The sequence below is a fragment of the Chrysochloris asiatica genome, unplaced genomic scaffold (genome assembly GCF_000296735.1).
Source record: "Chrysochloris asiatica unplaced genomic scaffold, ChrAsi1.0 scaffold00285, whole genome shotgun sequence".
Taxonomy (NCBI): Eukaryota; Metazoa; Chordata; class Mammalia; order Afrosoricida; family Chrysochloridae; genus Chrysochloris; species Chrysochloris asiatica.
The window spans coordinates 469,727-489,486 of record NW_006408803.1 but is presented as its reverse complement, the minus strand read 5'-3'; the positions used below and the strand labels follow the sequence as shown (position 1 = coordinate 489,486).

General features: G+C 37.3%; 1 protein-coding gene across 1 annotated transcript in view; it reads left to right on the top strand.

The window, feature by feature from the left end:
* Nucleotides 1–19,760, top strand: part of ARHGEF38 (Rho guanine nucleotide exchange factor (GEF) 38) — a 193,392-nt gene that overhangs the window by 46,386 nt on the left and 127,246 nt on the right. The window contains exon 2 of the mRNA XM_006874555.1: nt 6,645–6,832. Within this exon, the coding sequence (XP_006874617.1) occupies nt 6,645–6,832 (188 nt within the window). The remainder of the gene's footprint in view (nt 1–6,644; nt 6,833–19,760) is intronic.

Sequence of the window (19,760 nt, the reverse complement as noted above, 5' to 3'; positions counted from 1 at the left end):
AAAAAAAAAAAAAAAAGAAGAAGAAGAAGAAGAAGAAGAGAAAAATTAAAGAGAGATTTTAAAAATCGCAGCAGAAATGGCTGTAAAAGAGTAGCAGAAAAAAAAAGAAGAAATGAAAGGGGAGATATAAAGGATAGAAAGATGACAGAGAATGAAAGAAAGAAAAGCAATAAAATGAAAAAAATAAACAAACAGAGGCCGTGCCAGACCCGGAGAGGAGAGAATTTTAGGGGCTCTGGCCAGCCAAGGATCTCTCTTCATATGAAAGTGAAGGGTAAGACAGTAACACAAAACCTCAGATGGAATTCCTGTAGGGCTAGATGTTGTCTATTGTGGGAACCCAATCTGGAAGCAGTTTGTGCAGACCTCAAAGCAGCTGAGTTATCAGGGTATTTCTGTCCCAGAGTATAACCAAGGATGAGAGGTCCCTTTACTTCAAGACTGACCAGAACCACCTCTGTATGTCTGGAATAGGCCACACCTGATTCCAGGTGCTGGAGTTGATGCTGCTAGCTCCCCACACACTTGGATGCAACTTTGACAGCCCCAGAGAGGAGGAGCTTCCATAGAGTTGTGTGTCGATGGATGCCAGCCATACCTTTAGTCACCAGAGTAATACTGGGTTCAAGAAGAAAAGAAAAATATAAAAAAATTTTATCCCTTTTTGTTCACCAATAAGCGGTATGCTTTGCACCACCTACTGCCCTCTTGCCTTCAAAGTCACTGTGAAAGTTCAAGATGACTGACTATGCTACCACAGCTGGCCTGACTATTGGCACAGATCAGCAGTTTCTTTTTTGTGTTTTTGTTTTCTCCCCCATACATCTAGGCAGTTCCTTCTCCTAGTGAGACCTAAGCCAGGTCTGGTCAGGGCCAACTCTGGAGATCTGGAGCAGGGCCCTGCCTCACAACATCAATGCGGACAACTCCCCCTTCCTTTAATGGCACCAACAACCACAGATCCCACATCCGTGCAGCTCCAACTGCTGGAAGCGTGGGAGCCTCCCTCGTGGTGTTTGTGGGTGGGGGCTGGTTTCGCCTCTTACTATCAGGGGAGCGTGGGGAACAAGAACATAAAATCGCACCTTCATCTCTGCGAGCCATAGGTATATTTCTGCAACACCAATATGTTTTCTTGTCTCTGATGCTGCTCACAAAATCTCAAGATGTGTGTGCCTGTCTGGCTACTGACTCATAATGTATCACCAATCTCTCCTTATTTTGCCATGACTGCTCAGTTTTCTCTCTTATGAAGCATTCAATCTATTTCTCTGTCCCTTTATTTGAAGCTCAGAGTTCCAGAATTATTATCTGCATTTGTTTCATTTGGTTATCCATATCTTTGTTGTAGAGGGTCTGAACAGCCTTTCTACCTAGTCTTCCATCTTGCCTCCTGCCCAACTTCAAGATAGATCTTGAAATGTTCTCTTTTTTTAGGGAAAGGTCCTTTATTGTTTTGTTTACTGCTTGAGACACAATGCTTGTCAAATAATTCAAGAAATGTTGAAATGCTTTTTTTCACAATGAAAGTGACACAATTCCTCTTCAGTTTCTCATTCCTGGTATAATAAATTATATGACTGTCTGACTCAAAATGATCAATACCAGTCCATTTCAGCTCACTAATGCCTAGGATATTGATCTTTATGCATTCCATTTCATTTTTCACAAATTCCAATTTTCCTAAATTCATACATCATATATTCCCATGTTCTGATTATTAATAGATGTTTTCAGGTATTTTGCCTCATATTGAGTTTTGACCCATCAGGAAATGAAGGGCCCAAAACCTATTCCATTCACGTCAGCATGGTCAACTCTACTTTGTGGAGTCACCTTTTACTCTGCTGTATTTTGAGTGTCTTCAAACTTCATCTTCCGACACTATAGCTGAAAATATTCTATTGCTATTCATAATGTTTACATCTTCCAGTACTATATCTGTCAATGTTCGGCTGTTTATTCATAAAGTTTTCAGTGGATAACCATTCAGAAGTACTCTGCCCCTCCTGCTTCTTAGTTTGTCTTTGTCTATAAGCTCTGCTGAAACATGTCTACCATAGGTGACCCTACTGGTATTTAAAATACAGGTGGCGTAGCTTCCAGCATCACAGCAACATGGAAGTCACCACAGTACAACAAACTGACAGACTTTGTTGTTGTTGTTAGGTGCTACTGTGTCAGTTCCCACCCATAGTGACCCTACATAGAACAGAATGAAACATCGCTTAGTCCTGCACCATCTTCACAATTGCTGCCACACTTGAGCCTGTTGTTGCCATTGTGCCATTCTATCTTATTGGGATCTCCTTTTTTGCTGTCCCTTCACTTTACCAAGCATGATATCCTTCTCCAGTGACTGGTCCTTCCTGATCATATGCCCAAAGTATGAGAGACGAAGTCTGACCACCTTGGCTTCTAAGAAGCCTTGTGATTATACATCTTCCAACACAGATTTGTTTCTTTTTCAGGCAGTTCATGTTACCATCAATATTTTTCTCCAACAACACAACACAAATGCATCAATTTTTCTATGGGCTTCTTTATTCATTGTTCAACTACCACATGCATATGAGGCTACTTACTGAAAATATGATGGCTTGGATCAATCACACCTTAGTCCTTAAACTGACATCCTTGCTCTTCAACACTTTAGAGAGGTCTTGTACAGCAGATTTACTTAGTACAGTACTTCATCTGATTTCTTGACTACTGCTTCTTTGAGTGTTGAAGGTTGATACAAACAAAATGAAGTCATTGACAACTTCAATCACTTCTCCATTTATCATGATGTTATTTATTGATCCAGTAGTAAGGATTTTTGTTTTCTTTACTTTGAGGTGCAACCCATATGAAAGGCTGTGCTCTTTGATCTTTATCAATAACTATTTCAAGTCTTCTTCACTTCCAGCAGGCAAGGTTGCATCATCTGCATTTCATAGGTTGTTAATGAATCTTCTTCTAATCCTAATACCACAATCATCTTCATATAATCCAGTTTCTCAAATTATTTGTTCAGCATAGAGATTGAATAAGTGTGGTTAAAGAGTACAACCCCGTCACACACCTTTCCTGACTTTCAACATCCCCCTTGTTCTGTTTGAACAACTGCTTCTTGGTCTATAAACAGGTTTCCTCACGAACACAGCTACGGGTTCTGGAATATTCATTCTCTGCAGTGTTGTCCCTGTGCTTTATTGACTACACACAGGCTTTAAATTGGGTGGATCATGACAAGTTATTGGCAACATTGTGAAATGTGAGTATTCTGGAACACTTAATTGTGCTCATGAGGAATCTGTACCTGGACCAAGAAGCAATTGTTCAAACAGAACATGGGAACTCTGAATGGTTTAAAATTAAGAAAAGTGTGCGACAAGGTTGTATTTTTTCACCATACTTTTTCAACCTGTATGCTGAACAAATAATCCAAAAAGCTGGGTTCTATGAAGAAAAATGTGGCATCAGGATTGGAGGCAGACTCACTGACAACCTGCAATATGCAGATGATACAACCTTGCTTGCTGAAAGGGAAGAGGCCTTGCTTGCTGAAAGGGAAGAGGACTTAAAACATTTACTGATGAAGATCAAAGAGCACAGCCTTTGGTATGGATTACATCTCAATGTAAAGAAAACAAAAATCCTCACCACTGGACCAATAAACAACATTTTATCAAAGGAGAAAAGATTGAAGTTATCAAGGACTTCATTCTTCTTGGATCAACTATCAATACTCATGGAAGCAACAGTCAAGAAATCAAACAACGTATTACATTTGGCAAATCTGCTGTACAAGAACTTTTTAAAGTCTTGAAGAGCAAAGATGTCAGCTTGAGGACTAAGGTTCACCTGACCCAAGCCATGATATTTTCAATAACCTCATATGCATGTGAAAACTGGACAGTGAATAAGGAAGACCATAGAAGAATTGATGCTTTTGAGTTATGATGTTGGAGGAGAATATTGAAAGTGTCATGGGCTGCCAAAAGAACAGAAGGATATAATGTTTAGTAAGGTCAGAGAAAAAGAGGAAGACCCCCAACGAGATGGATTGGCCAAGTGGCAACACTGATGGACGGAAGCATGGCAACAGTAGTGAGGTTGGCCCAGGATCAGGCAGTGTTTCATTCTGCTGTGCATAAGGTCGCTATGAGTCAGTACCAACTTGATGACACCTAACAACAAAAAAAACAGTGTTGTCCATAGCTTGTCATAATCCACACAATCTAAAGCCTTTGCATAGTCAATAAAGCACAGGTAAACATCTCTCTGGCATTCTCTGCTTTCAGCCAAGATCCATCTGATGTCAGCAATATTATCCCTCATTCCATGTCCTCCTCTGACTCTGGCTTGAACTACTGTCAATGTGTTATTACAGTTGTTTTTGAATTATATTAATTATTTTAGCAAAATTTTATTTGCATGTGATATTAATGGCATTTTCTGTTGGTTTCTGCATTGTGTTCAGTCACCTCTCTTTGAAATTGGCACAAATATGGATTTGTTCCAATCAGTTGGCCAGGTAGCTATCTTCTAAAATTCTTGGCGTAGATTATTGAGTGCTTCCAGTGCTACATCAGTTTGTTGAAATATTTCTATTTGTATTCCATCAATTCCTGGAGCTTTGTTCTTTGCCAGTGCTTTCATTGAACCTTGGACTTCTTCCTTCAGTATCATTGGTTCTTGATCATCTGCTACCTCTTGAAATGGTTTAACATTAACAATTTTTTTTGGTATAGTTATTCTGTGTATTCCTTCCATTTTCTTTTGATTCTGTCTGCAGAATTCAATATTTTTGCAATTGAATTCCTTAACTATTGCAAATCATGGCTTGGATTTTTTTCTTCAGCTGTTTTAGCCTGAGAAATGCTGAATGTGTTCTTTCCTTTTGGTTTTCTAACTCCAGGTCTTTATACATTTTACTATAACACTTGACTTTTTCTCCTGAGATGCCTTTTGAAATTTTCTGTTCAGCTTTTCACCTCCTCATTTCTTCCATTTGCTTTAGCATCTCTATGCTGGAAAGCAAGTTTCAGAGTCTTTTCTGACATCCATTTTGCTTTTTTGCCTTTTTCTTGTCTTTTGAATGAACTTTTGCTTTCCTCCTCCATGATGGGCTTCATGTCATCCCACAACTCTTCTGGTGTTTGTTCATTAGTGTCTAATGCATCAAATTTATTATTGAGATGTTCTTTAAATTCAGGTGGGATATGTTAAAGGTCATATTTTTGCTCTCATGGATTTGTTTTAATTTTCTTTAGCTTTAGCCAGAACTTGCATATTAGCAATTGACTATCTGTTCCACAGTTTGCCCTGGCCTTGTTTTGGATGATGATATGAAGCTTTTCAGCAGTCTCTTTCCACAGATGAAGTCAGTTTAATTTTTGTGTTTTCCATTTGGTGAGGGCCATGTGTATAATCATTTTTTATGTTGTTAAAAAAAAGGTATTTACAATGAAGAAGTCATTTGTCTCAAAAAATTCTTTCAATAAGACTTTGTTTTCCAACATTGATCCTTTCTCTTTATTCCAACCTTTGTATTACAATCATCAGTAGTGTTGATTGCATGTTTGATCAATTTCTGAATGAAGAAGTTAGTAGGATTCTCCAATTTCTTTATCACTGACTTTAGATAAAGTTTGTTGCATAAATTTGAACATTAGTAGTATTAACTTATCTTCCTTAAGTATATGCATATTATCCTATCACAGACAGCATTGTATTTCAAGATAATTCTTTAAATGTTCTTTTTGATGATAAATATGATGCCATTCCTCTTCAACTTGTCAGATTTGGCATAGTAAACCATGTGGTTGTCAGCTTCAAAATGGCCAATACTCGTCCATTTCAGCTCATGAATGATATCTAGGATATCTATCTTTATGCATTCCATTTCAATTTTGACAACTTCCCATTTTCCTAGATTCATACTCCCTACATTCCATGTTCCCATTACTAATTGATGTTTATAGCTGTTTTTCTTCATTTTGAGCTGTGCCCCATCAGCAAATGAAGATCTTGAAAGCTTTACATCATTGGTATCATCATAGTCAACTCTACTTTGAGGATGTAACTCTTTCCATGTTGTATTTTGAGTGCCTTCCAACCTGAGGGGTCCCATCCTCTAGCACTATATCTGACAGTATTCTGGGGCTCTTCATTATGTTTCAGTATTGAATAATCTGGTGCCATATGACATTGTTTCATCTCTTTTCATAAGGTGAAAAATGGAATTGAAACTTTTTGAAGCCCTTTCGTGTATATTTTTACAACAATCAAAGAATGGAAGTGATAAAGGAATTGTCCCTTTTTACCTCCTCTCCTGTTTATAATTTTATAAGATTTTGACCTTACAAGATACTAGTACACATCATTTTTTATAAAGTTTTTATTGTGAATTATATGATCGTTTACATGGGAGAACATTAGCTTTACATTCATCCTATCATTTTTTGTTTCATTGCAATGATTACAATCCCCTTCATGCATCATCAAACAACCAAAGGGTACACCCTGCAAGCCTGCCCACCCTACACATCATTTTTGAAAAATGTGCAGTAAAGATACACCAAGCCTTTTTCCTTGCCAACAGGAAAAAGAAACCTCTGCAGAAAACCTCACATGTACATATTATCATTTAATAGAAAAGATGACTCCACAAGCTGGGTGTTCTGCAGCTGAGATTCCAGCCCAGGAAGAAGAGCTACAGGTGAGGAGAATGATGGCAAAGCGGTCAAAAATCATCAAGGAGCTGATACAGACAGAAAAGGACTATCTCCATGATCTAGAGCTGTGCCTTCAGGAAGTGGTTCGTCCTCTGAGAAATAAACAGGTAATCAAACCAAACAATTGGGTTCCCATCCCTCAATATTATTATTTTTTAATTCTGTCAGATTCTAAATAGGATCACCAGGATAATGAAATTGAAGCACCTTCAAATGTCAGTTGTTGCATCTGCTGAAATGAATGAATGCTTTTCTCCCTGAGCCTCTGGACTTGGGTTCTACACAGGCATCATCAGTCTCATCCTTCTTTTGTCAGCAGAGGGAAATCCAGAAACTCTCTATTTGACCAAAGAAATAGTACTAAAAAATAGGAGAGAGAGGAAATTTGCAGTTTTTGCCACTTTGAAATGTCTATGTGTTCTTTCTTGGATTCCCATTAACTAGTAACAAATTTTGGGCAACAGATTTTCAGCAACCTAGGAACAGGTATTTCATTTGATTCAGTGATGATCTAAGACTGAGAAGAGAAAACTGTAAAGATTTCTTTTCCACATGGAGAGTATAATTAAACTTATGACTAGTTAAGTGAAATTTAACATAGAAATTAACTTGAGTATAAAGTAAAAAAATTTTTTGGGGGTAGGAGAAATTATTTTAAGGTATTGCCCTCCCTTTTTTCAAGGACTTTTCAGTAAATTTCTTTTAGGGAGTTAGAATAAAAGAGCAAGCATGTTTTCATTCTATTGTTGTTGTTGTTAAGTGCTGTTAAGTCAGTTCTGACTCACAGTGACTCTGTAAGGTTTCCAAGAAGTGGCTGGTGGGTTTGGATCACAAATCTTGTGGTTAGCAGTCCTGTGCTGTATTAGGTTCTGATATATATGAGTGTAACCTGGGTCCTGCTTCTAATTCAGATTAACCTCTCTACTTGTGCAGTGGATTCCATCCTCTCTGACTCCTTGCTTTCACTGCTACCATTGTCCCCTCTCTCTCCTGCATAATTAATTTCACCTCTTTTATTGGACCATTATCTTCTATCTTAAAAAATATAACAAAAACAATATTCTCCTATCTTAGTTTCTAAGCACTGCTGTAACAACCACCACGAAGTGGTAACTTCAAGAACAGAAATTTATGGAGGCTAAAAGTCCTGGTGTGATGCTATAAGATAAGCACTGGACTACTAACTGTAAGGTCGGTGGTTCAAACCCACCAGCCGCTCCTCAGAAACCCTATACAGAGTCATTTTGAGTCAGAGCCTACTCAATGGCACTTAACAACAACAATAGCTAGTTCAAATCAGGGCATCACTCGCTAGAGGAAGGTCCTTGTTTTTCTCAGTTTTTAGTAGATGTTCTTTGGAGCTGTAGGATAGGCATTGAACTGCTAACCAAGGTTGGCAGATCATACCTACCAACCACTCCTTGGAAAGTCTATTTAGAATTGCTATGAATTAGCACTGACTCAACCACACTTAACAACAGTCTTTTATTTTCTTGGGTAGTAGATGCATCTTTCTTTACTGTCTCATGTTGTCCGTCTTCCCCTGTATGTGGCTTTGTCTGTACTCCCCTTTATAAGACATAGTTTATGAGGGATTAGGTGTAGGACAGTGGTCCTACCATGGTATAACCCCATTTAACCCAACTGATGACAATGACAAACTCTATTTCCCAAACAAGGTCACATTCATAAGTATAGGTATAGAGATCTCAGTGTATCCTTTTTGGGCACACAATTCAATCTTAACATAGCCTTTTACACTAAAGGAGTTGTCTATATTCCAGACTTTGTTTATATTTTTCTCTTTCTGAATTAAATATGAAATATTTAATATATATATATATGAACTTATCGGTGACTGAAACATTTCAAAAAGTATGCCCATGATTTTCTGATATCTACATTTATGATGAGTTTATGATCAACATAAAAAGACTAAATATGTAATAAAATTCCCTCTTTTGAGTTCATAATTCATAGCTGTACCAAATGGAATAAGAAGTTTATCAAATATGAAAATGTTAATTGTAAATCATTTATTATACTGGCAAATTAACCTGGTCACATTGCTATAAATGCTATCATTGTGCTATACTCTGGAATATTGTCTTTTTTTTTTTTTTTTCTAATTGTGACTTAGGTGAAAGTATGCAGAGCAAATGAGTTTTCCATTCAACGGTTGATATACATTTTGTTGCATGACATTAGTTCCAATTCCCTCAATATAACAGTGGTAAACTTTCCACTTCATACCTGTGTTGCACTTTTCCATTCATTCTAATTTCCTGCCTCTTCCTGCCTTCTGAGCTTTGTTCTTGGGCTTCCCTTTGGTCCTCCTTTGGTTGTTCACTCTAAGGAGCACATTCCTCATGGGTATTATTGTTCTCTTTATAGGTTTATTTGGCTGGAAGGTGTTTTCTGGGTGTGGGTTCAATTCCAGGTTCTCCGAGATTGAAAGACTGTCTAAGGGTCATATTCTCAGGGGTTCTGCCCACCTCTATCAGACCAGTACATCTGGTCTTTTTAAGAATTTGAATTTGTTTTTATACTTTTCTCCCATTCTCTCCAGGACTTTCTGTAATCCTGATCAGAGTCATTCCTTTGGACTAATTTTTTCTTTGAGTCTTCTTTTTTTATTTCATTCTTTTCTTAGGAAATACTTGCATCTTCAGTGGATGCTTTATAGCTTGTAAGATCACCACAGTAGGATGTATAGCATTGTCTTTGTGACCTATGTTATGCCAAATGTCTCCCCAAACTGTGATCCTACACCCTGAGCCCAATGGCGCATCTCCTCAAGGTGTTTGGTTATGGCTAAGAAATTCTTATATTATTGTCCCCCTGTTTGCTCTACATGGGTATATTAATAGCACATACCAATATGTGTGTAGAAATATTCTTTGTCAAACCTATATATGGCCATGGTTTTAGTCCCATTCACCCACACATACATGTTCAATTTGCATGTCTGCCTATGTATCCACTTGTAGATAATTTGTTCTTATTGATATTTCAGGATTGCATATATAATAGTAGTTGCCTTTGTGTTTGTAATGCTTGTATAATTCTAAGTGTCTTCCTTTGTCTTACTGATATTGTTATAATTTTTGTTTGTTTGCATCTTTATTTTTTTCTGTATTTTGTGTTTTGTTTCCATAAAAACTTCACAAGCAATCTTTAGAAATTGGTGTCTCAGATCAAGGAAAATTAAAATATTTAAAAAAAAATCTTTATAGTTAGTGTAAGGCCCCTTTGTGGTATAAGCAGCTTACATTTGACTACTTAACCTAAAGGTTGGTGGATAGAACCCCCATGGAAAAAAAAACCCCTAGCAATATGCTTCTTTAAAGATTATGCTTCTTTAAAGTCAGAAACATCTAGAAAGTAGTTCTACTCTGTAACACATAAGGGCTTAGCGTCATTAGAGTCACAATGGACTCAGTTATAACACTATAAGCATTAGACACTAATGACTAAAAACTGGAAGAGTTGTAGGATGGCATTAAGAACATAATACAGGAAGAAAGCAAAATGTCATTAAGAAGATAAGGAAGAAAGAAAAGACCAAAATGAAATGTCAGAAGAGACTCTGAACCTTCCTCTCCAGCTTTGAGATGCTAAAGCAAATGGAAGAAATGAGGAGGAAAAAGAGCTGAACAGAAGACAATGTCAAATATTATAATGAAATGTACAAAGATCTAGTATTAGGAAACCAAAAGGGAAGAATATGTTCAGCATTTCTCAAGTTGAAAGAACTGAGGAAAAATTCAAGCCTCGCCTTGTAATACTAAATGATTCTTTGAGTAAAATATTGAATGAGGCAGAAAGCACCAAAAGAAGATGGAAAGAATACATAAAGTCATGGTACAAAAAATTAATCGATATTCAACCACTTCAAGAGGTAGCATATGATCAACAGCCAGTGCTACTGAAGGAAGAAGTCCATTGTGCACTGAAGGCACTGGCAAAGAACAGGCTCCATGAATTGATGGAATACATATTAAAAATTTTCAACAAACTGATGCATTACTGGAGACCCTCACTCATGTATGCCAGGAAATTTGGAAGACAGCTACTTGTTCAACTAATTGGAAGAGATCTATATTTTGCCCATTCCAAGGAGAGGTAAGCCAATGGGATGCAGAAACCATCATACAATATCATCAAAATCATATGCAACTAACATTTTGGTAAAGATAATTTAAAAACAACTGTACCAGTACACTGACAGTGAAGTGCCAGAGGTTCAAGCCAGATTCAGATGAGGACGTGGGATGATGGATATCATTGCTGATGTTAGCTAGATCTTGGATGAAAGCAGAGAATACCAGAAAGATGTTTACCTGTTCTTTATTGACTATATATATGCAAAGGATTTCGACTGTGTGGATCATGACAAGCTATAGACCATATTGTAGAAAATAAGTATTCCGGAACACTTAATTGTGCTCATGAGGAACCTGTACATAGACCAAGAAGCAGGCATTCAAATAGAGCAAGGGGACCCTGAGTAGTTTAAAATCAGGAAAGGTGTGTGCCAGGGTTGTATTCTTTCATAATATTTATTAAGTATGATGAGCAAATAATCAGAGAAGCTAGATTATGTGAAGAAGAATGTAGCATTAGGATTGGAGGAGGACTCATTAACAACCTGTAGTATGCAGATAATACAACCTTGCTTGATGAAAGCAAACAGGACTTGAAATATTTACTGATCAGGATCAAAGACCACATCCTTCAGGAAAGGTTGCACGACAATGTCAATAAAACAAAAATGCTCACCAGTGTTCCAATAAATAACATCATGATGAATGGAAAAACCATTGAAGTTGTCAAAGACTTCATTTTGCTTAGATCTATCGTCAACACTCATGGAAGCAGCAATAAAGAAGTCAAAGGACATATTACATTAGACAAATCTGCTGCACAAGACCTCTTTAAAATGTTCAAGAGCAAAGATGTCAGTTTGCACACTAAATTATCCCTTACCCAAGCCATGGTACTTCAACAGTCTCATATACATGTGAAAGTATATGAGACTTGAATAAGACTAAGAGACCTAGAAGAATTGATTCATTTGAGTTATGGTATTGGAGAATATTAAAGGTACTTCTTAAAGAACAAACAAATCTGTGTTGGAGAAAGTACAACTAGAATGCTCCTTAGAAGCCAAGATGGTCAGACTTTGTCTCTCATACTGTAGACATATTATCAGCAGGGACCAGTCACTGGAGAAGGATGTTATGCTTGATAAAGTGGACAGCAAAAAAAGGGGAGATCCCCATGAAATAGATGGTCACACTGGCAGGACCAGTGATCTCAAGTGGAGTAGCAATTGTGAGGATGTTGCAAGACCAGGTGGTATTTATTTCTATTGTACCTAGGGTCGCTATGGGTCAGCACCTAAAAACAACAACAAAAAGCATTTTTTTAAATTGGTGTCTCAAACAAAGTCAAATTAGCATTTATTGTTATGGCATCTGGTTTTATTTATTTGGTATCTTTACCTTTTTCACTGATGTATCTCACAATTCTAATGTATATTTTCTTTGTTATTCGATACTGAGGAGTTAATAGTTCATTGATTTTTCTTATCTGGTACTTCTTTTTGTTTAGATCATTTTTCAATGTTCTCTTTCCTCATTGTGAAATTTAGTTTCATTCTGGTAGTCTATTTGTTCTCTCCACTAATGTTGTGATAGCCATCTTTAAGTTTTTCAGAGTTATTGCATCAGAACTGCCTTTTTTCCACTTAATATTTAATCTTTCATTATGTAAATAAATGCTGAGAAACTCACATCCAGTGTCATTCAGTAGATGCTGACTCACAGTCATGCTATAGGACAGAATAGATTGTCCCATAAACTCTGAGACTTTCAGTCTTTGTAGAAGCAGACTGCCTCATCTTTCTCTTTTAGAGAAGCTGGTGGGTTTGAACTGTCAACCTTTTAGTTTTCAACCCAAAGCTTAAAACTACTATGCCACCAGAGTTCCACAGAGTCATATACCTCATAAATATTTATGAGTGTTGAGGTAATTAATTGATGTTACACAGTACCTCCAGTTCATTAACTTTACTACCTTCTCAGTTTTCATTATTTCTTTCATGTCTGCCCTTCCCTCCTGATAATTTAAATATCATGGTCCTTGCACACAACATTCCTGTCATCAGTAGCATCAAAGTTTACAAATTAGTATGTACAGTTTTCATGTGACCACGGAACAACCTGAAAACCATGCTTAACTAAATTTGAACAACATAAGAATATATTTCACGTTTTCAGGTTAGGCTAGAAAATACTTTGAGAAGTCATTTGATGTGCTATGTTTTCTCTATATAAAATCAAACTTAGGGCTTTCCCAACATTAACAAGTCACGTTATAAAACAGACAATTTGAAGAAGAAAGCAGAAAACTGAGAAAAACTTACATGAATAAAATTATCTGAGTATGATATATGACTGTGATTGCAATTGTTCTCTGAAACTCCTGGTTGCAAATCTTAATATTAGCTTCAAGATCTTCCTAAAAATTGATCTTCACCTTACTGAAAATAGGGTCAAACTGAGCACTTACATGCTCTTTAATTGATAATAGAATCATTAGAAGGTATGCAAAGAAGGTGAAAGCCACAGCCAACATTCAGCGTTGAAACATTTAGTGGGAAAACAGATTCTGGTTATTTATTATTCAGAAAGAGCAGTGGAAGAGACTGTGGTTTTGGCAGTAGGTCAAAATAAGTCAAAATGAAGCTAACAATGGGAAGGGTTTTATGTGCTAGGTAAAGACAGAAAGAAAAAAAAAAAGATTGGAAATAGTAGTTTGAAGAATTCATGTACAAATTTTTTTATACTTGTAAGACAGCTAATTATCTATTATGGTCCTTCTAACCATATTGTTCCTTTCTGTGATGTATTGTAAATCCTAACCTTTATTCCTGTGATTATGGATGCTTTTTTTTTTTTTTAACTTTTGTTGTGAATTGAGTGAAAGTTAACAGACAATATCATCAGCTTTACCTTTAACCAATCATACATTTTATTTCATCTTAATTATTACAGTCCCCTCCCTGCAACAATAGTTATCCTGCTTCCTCCCTATGGCTTCCTTTTTACATCTCATTTTTCACAAAACAACAAAGCAAAAATAGTTGATGCACACATACAAAACAAAAAATATATCTATTCATTTAAATATCCAAAGGGCACATTTTGAAAACCAGCCTCCTGCCTGTAGACACACAGACTTTCTCAGTCCATGGGCCGAGAGTCCACAGCTGCTCTATCTCTCCATGCCACTGTCTCTACTACCATGTCTTCTGTCACCACTTTTCTAGGTAGGACCTCATGTTCCACTCATGCTCTTCCTTGATTGTGGATACCTTTTTAAAGTTAGTTGTTTATGAGGCAGGATTAAGGTGGGACTAAAGATTAAGGGAGTCCTGGTGTGGCACTATGGATAAGCACTGGACTGTTAACCACAAAGTTGGAGATTCAAACGCATCTGTTGTTCCTTGGAAATCCTATATAAGGTGGCTATGACTAGGAAACACCTCAACAGAACTTAAAAGCAGCATCAACAAGGAAGGATTTAGGTAGAACAAGAGACTAAGTATTAAAGGTGGAACAGTCTTTACTAATATGCACATTCTGCTAGACGCAACTTTAAATCATATTCTCATAATAAAGATGAACTAATCTCCAAGTAAAATACCTTGGTGAATGCTTTGTAGTCTTTAGACACACACAAAAAATAATAAGGATGGATTTCAAGTCTTTATTTCAATTTCACATTTCTATTAAAAACTATTCTAATGGAGTCCAGGTGTGGCTCTACAGGATACTCACTGGACTGCTAACCATAGGTTGGTGGTTCAAACCTACCAGCTGCTCCTTGGAAACACTATTCTGGGACATTATGAGACAGAACTTACTCCTCAGGACTTAACAACAACAACAAGATGTAAAGATCAAGGTGGAACTAAGACTCTGAAACTTTTTCTCCAGTGTAGAAATGCTAAAGCGAATGAAAGAAATGAGGAGGTAAAATTGCTGACCAGAACATTACAAATAGTAATTCAAGAAGACAAAGACACATACAGGACAGCTAATTATTTATTACGGCCCTTCTTTCAATATTATACCATTCTGTGCTGTAACATAAATCTAGCGAATCCTGGTGTGGTGCTGTGCGTTGATGTATTGAACTGCAAGGTCGATTTGAACCACAAGGTTGGTGAATAGATCATTTGTCCCTGTGCTGTTCCATCCTCACAGTTGTGTGTTTGAGCCCATTTTTGCAGCCACTAGGTCAAACCACAAGGTCAGTGGTTCAAATTCACCAGCCATTCTTCAGAAACCCTACACAGGGTTTCTATGAGTCAAAACTAACCCGATGGCACTAACAACATTTGGTAAGGTTAGAATGTACTGCTTTTTAAAATTTAACTCTTATATTTCACCTTCTATGGAATCTCAACATGATGTGGGTTATTGGTCTTACAGGATAAGGTCAGATTCTTGAAGTCATACTTGAAAAGTGAAGATATAATCTTAATGATGGTTCCCTTACATTTCTAAAATTTTGTTAATAAAAAATTCCTAATATTGGAAAAATTATAACTGAAATGTTCAGTTTTAAAAATCAAAATTATACCAGTAAGTGGTGCTGCCAACCGCAAAATGACTATTTTAATATTGAACTGATCTCTTTCTTAGTGTCTTGACACTGAGACATTGCTCTTCACTTACTTTTCAGTTTTTCCCAGGAGGGACATTTCTATTTTGGCTTCCTGGAAGGGACATAGTTTCCTGTCAGATAGGATTTATATCTAGCTAGATAAGGAAGTGATACATCAATATTCTAATATGTGAAACTTCTTTTCATAGGAAAGAAAGCTCTTATCTTTGCTTGTTCAGAAAGCCCCAGCTCAAAATAATGAGTTTTTTTTCTTTAATCCTTGTATTATAGCTTTGTATTGGAAATTCTCCTCTTTTAGATATATCTATATGTATACATATGTATATATATATATACATCATAAACTTCATTTTTTAGGTGGACTTAAGTTTTGTCTACTTTTTATAGTCTACAGTCAAGAGCAACATCTGCTTGGCCAAACAAGGAGATAAAGGAATACATTCCCCAGTTCAGTGCAGTCGTTGGAATGCCCAGAATTTAAAAAGGGAGGTGTCCTATGCAGATCTGTCTTAATATCCAGTCAGGCCTTCCCTTCAACCTGGATTAGATGATCTGGTGCTCATCTCATCACCTTTCAGAACCAAGAAGCATAAATCACAACTTTAATTAGTTTTTATTTGTGAATATTAAGCAACAAAATTTCATTGGCTATGATTTTTTAAATGATGCCATAAACCTCTGTAACGAAATGCCAGCGATGTACAGCAGCTTTCCTGAAGCACTGATCACCATAAATGCACATCAAGACAGGGGTTTTAAACTCTGGACACCATAGAATAATGCTAGATCAGTAAGGAAGCATGTCTTGGGGTAACAAGGACTTTATTAACATGCCCTTACTTGGGACACATTAAATAAAGAGCAGATTCATGACTGCATGACTTCATGGATCAAGTAATTAATTACTTAACGAATTCTAGGCTGTTTGGAAGGTCCAAAGACATATGAGACATATTCCTTGCCATAAAAAAAAAAAAAAATCAGAATCTGAGGTAGAGGTGATACGATTTTTATAGTTACAAAACGCTAACTAGCAAATGCAAAGCAAAAATTGGTAAGTGCCAACAAAAAATGCTGCTGGAGTTCAGAGAAGGGACAGATCACTTCCAGACATATTAATGGGGCAATCTTTCACGGGGAATGTGATATTTTAGCTAAATATGCAAATTAAAAGATGACATGTTTGTCAAGTGCCTATTATAGGCCATGCTCTCTGTTGAGTTCTCTGTGGGAACCAAGGAAATGTATGTCATAGTCTTGCTCTAGGAAAGTTTATAATCTGGTCAAGAAAATAACTGATAAGTAACACATGAAAAGCCAAATAACTATGAAAGATATATTTCAAGCCACTTCTATAAGTGATCATGACAGAAAGTCATTCATGATTAGTTAGGCTAATAAGTTGAGTCAAATATAATAATTTTAGACATTATCAGAAGTGGCTCACTTTCCTGACCTATGAATAGCATCTGACAGACATATTTCCTTCATCTGGCTGCGGGGACTTCACACAGCTCTGGTATTCCCCCTACCACATTGGCTGCCCCATTTCATTTTCCTTTGCTGATTGAAACTTATCTCTAAACACTGACGTTTGTCAGTCAGTTTTGGGCCAACATTCGCTCTGTTGAGGATCTGATCTTGTTTCATGTAGGGCTTTGAGTTGGTTGGTTTGTTCTGGTTTGACTGCCTGCTGAGCATTTGCCTTTCCATCCAAATATATTGAATCAGAATCTACATTTTAATAAGATCCCTAGTTGATTCTTACAGATCCCTAGATGATTCTCGTAAAGTGTAGATTCTGTTGAGAGGTACCCCTGGGGGATTAATTTCCAACATTTCCGGCCTGTCTTGTGTGTAGGCAGAGCAGCTGCCTGTGCTCAGAGAAAGATTCCAGGTTGTTGTTTTGTTGTTGTTAGGTGCCATTGAGTCAGTTTCAACTCATAGAGACCTTATGCACAACAGAATGAAACACTGTCCGGTCCTGCACCAACTCACAATTGTTGTTAAGCTAAGGATATCAATCTTTATGCAGGCCACTTCATTATTGATCAATTCCCATTTCCCTAAACTTATACTTATGTTCTGTGTTCTGATAATGATGCATGTCTGTTTGAACTACTGACCTCATGGTTCAAACTTAATAGTGATAATATTAGTTGTTGTTGTTAAATGCCATAGAGTCAATTCCGACCCATAGCAACCCTATATAGGGTTTCCAAGGAGCAGCTGATGGGTTTGAACCACCAACTTTGCAATTCAAACTGACCTTGCAGTCTTGTGTATTATCCTGCAGTGCCACAGCAGGATTAACCCTTATTGGGCAATTACGCTTTGGGTCAATGCACTGGACTGCAAAGTTGGTTAAAACTGTAACATAGTTCAAGCTCACAAGTCACTTCTCAGAAACCCTATACAGGGTCTCTATGAGTCAGAACAACTCACAATAATTAACAACAACAACACTATGAATCAGACAATGCTCTAAACAATTTATATTAATTCACTTAATTCTCATATCATTTTATGAAATAGACTTAATTATTCCCACTTCACTAATGAGAAAATCAACACACAGAGAGGTTAAGTAATTTGAACATAGTCACACAGCTGGGTAGTGGCAGAAGTGGGATGGAAGTCAGTGGAACTAACCTCTAAAGCCTGTATGCTTAATCACTGTGCTTTTTCAGGAAGTACATGAATACATATGAAAAATACACATGAAAACTTACCCTGACAAAACGCGACTTACCTTTCTTATTGGTTATCTTTCTTTCTTTGGTTTTGTTAAGATGGATGCCAAGTGTTTGAGAGAGACTGGGGTGAATACAACATAGTGGCTGGCCTCCAGAAATTACAGTTTATTTAGTTGGAGAGCCAGACTTCTGGATAAATATTTTCAAAATATTGTAAGTAAATACCAGAGTAGAAGTAAATGTTGGCTACTATGGGAACAGAGTCTTGGTGTGGTGCTGTGGGTTAATGTTCTAGACTGCACAGTCGGTTTGAACTGCAAGGTTGGTGGTTCAAGCTCACCAGTCGCTCCTTGGAAACCCTCTAGAGGGTCTCTGTGGGTTAGAACCGACTCAACAGCATTTAACAACAACAACAAATGGGAACAGAGGACGGGGTCTAGGTGATCGTATGTAAACATGGCACAGACACCATGTCTGACTTCCTCTTGCTTCACAAGGAGGAAGGAGAACAAAATTCAAAATCAGCCTATGATGTGGAGGTCATATATATGCCTCTACCCTACAACCTTCTTTATCCTATTCTGACACCAACCATCCATCTCACAGAACTCTCTGCTTTACATCTGGATTCAACAATCCATTGCAATGGCCACATAGAACAATACAATTATGGGGTTTATTAGGGACATGAACAGGATACAATTCAGGATCAGAAACAACTCAAGATGGAACTGTCTCCTGTCAGAATTGTCTCTTCTCTGCCATACTGCAGTCATGCCTCACTCTTGTCTTGGGCCTCTCAACCATGTGGTCCCTCAGCCTTTGCTCAGGCAAGTATTACAAAGATCTTGTAGTCAGTCTGTAAATGCCCAAAGTGCACATTCTCCAAGCCAGCCTCCTACCCACAGCTTTACTCCATCCATGGGCCTAAAAGTACACAGCTGCTCTGTCTCTCCACACCACCACCTCTACTATTGCTGCATTTCCACACAGGGCTCTCACGCTCCCCTCATGCTCTTCTTTCTTGATTGTCTTGAGATCATCTGTTATGCTTCTAAGATGGCTCCTTTTAAACCTGGCAGGATGGCAAAACTCACCAGTCCCAGTGTTAGAGTCCTGTACATCCTGTGGCCCCACTCGATCATTTGGTGGGAATTAAGACTTTGGATAGAAAAGCCATATCAAAATAAATTCATGGTACCACACCAGGAAAGACTTTCTGTAAAAGCTATTCTCCAAACTGATTATTAAAGGATCACTTGTTAGTGATCACTAACAAGTGATCCCTTAATAATCAGTTTGGAGAATAGCTTTTCAAAGCAGATAGGCAGCGTAGCATAGTAGTTAAATAGTCCTCTGCCTCACCTTGACTCTGAGACCCAAAATTGTGTGACGTTAGAAAAACATTTTAGCCTCTCTGAGCTTTGGTTTCTTCATTTGAAGAAAATAATATAATAATGGTGGGGTAATTTTTTTTTTATTGTTTTATTGTGAATTATGTGATAGTTTACAAGGGAGAACATTAGTTTTACATTCTTCCTATCGTATATCATTTCATTGCCATAGTTACAATCCCCTCCATGCATCATCAACCAACCAAAGGGTATACACTACAAGCTTGCCCCCAGTCGTCAGCACA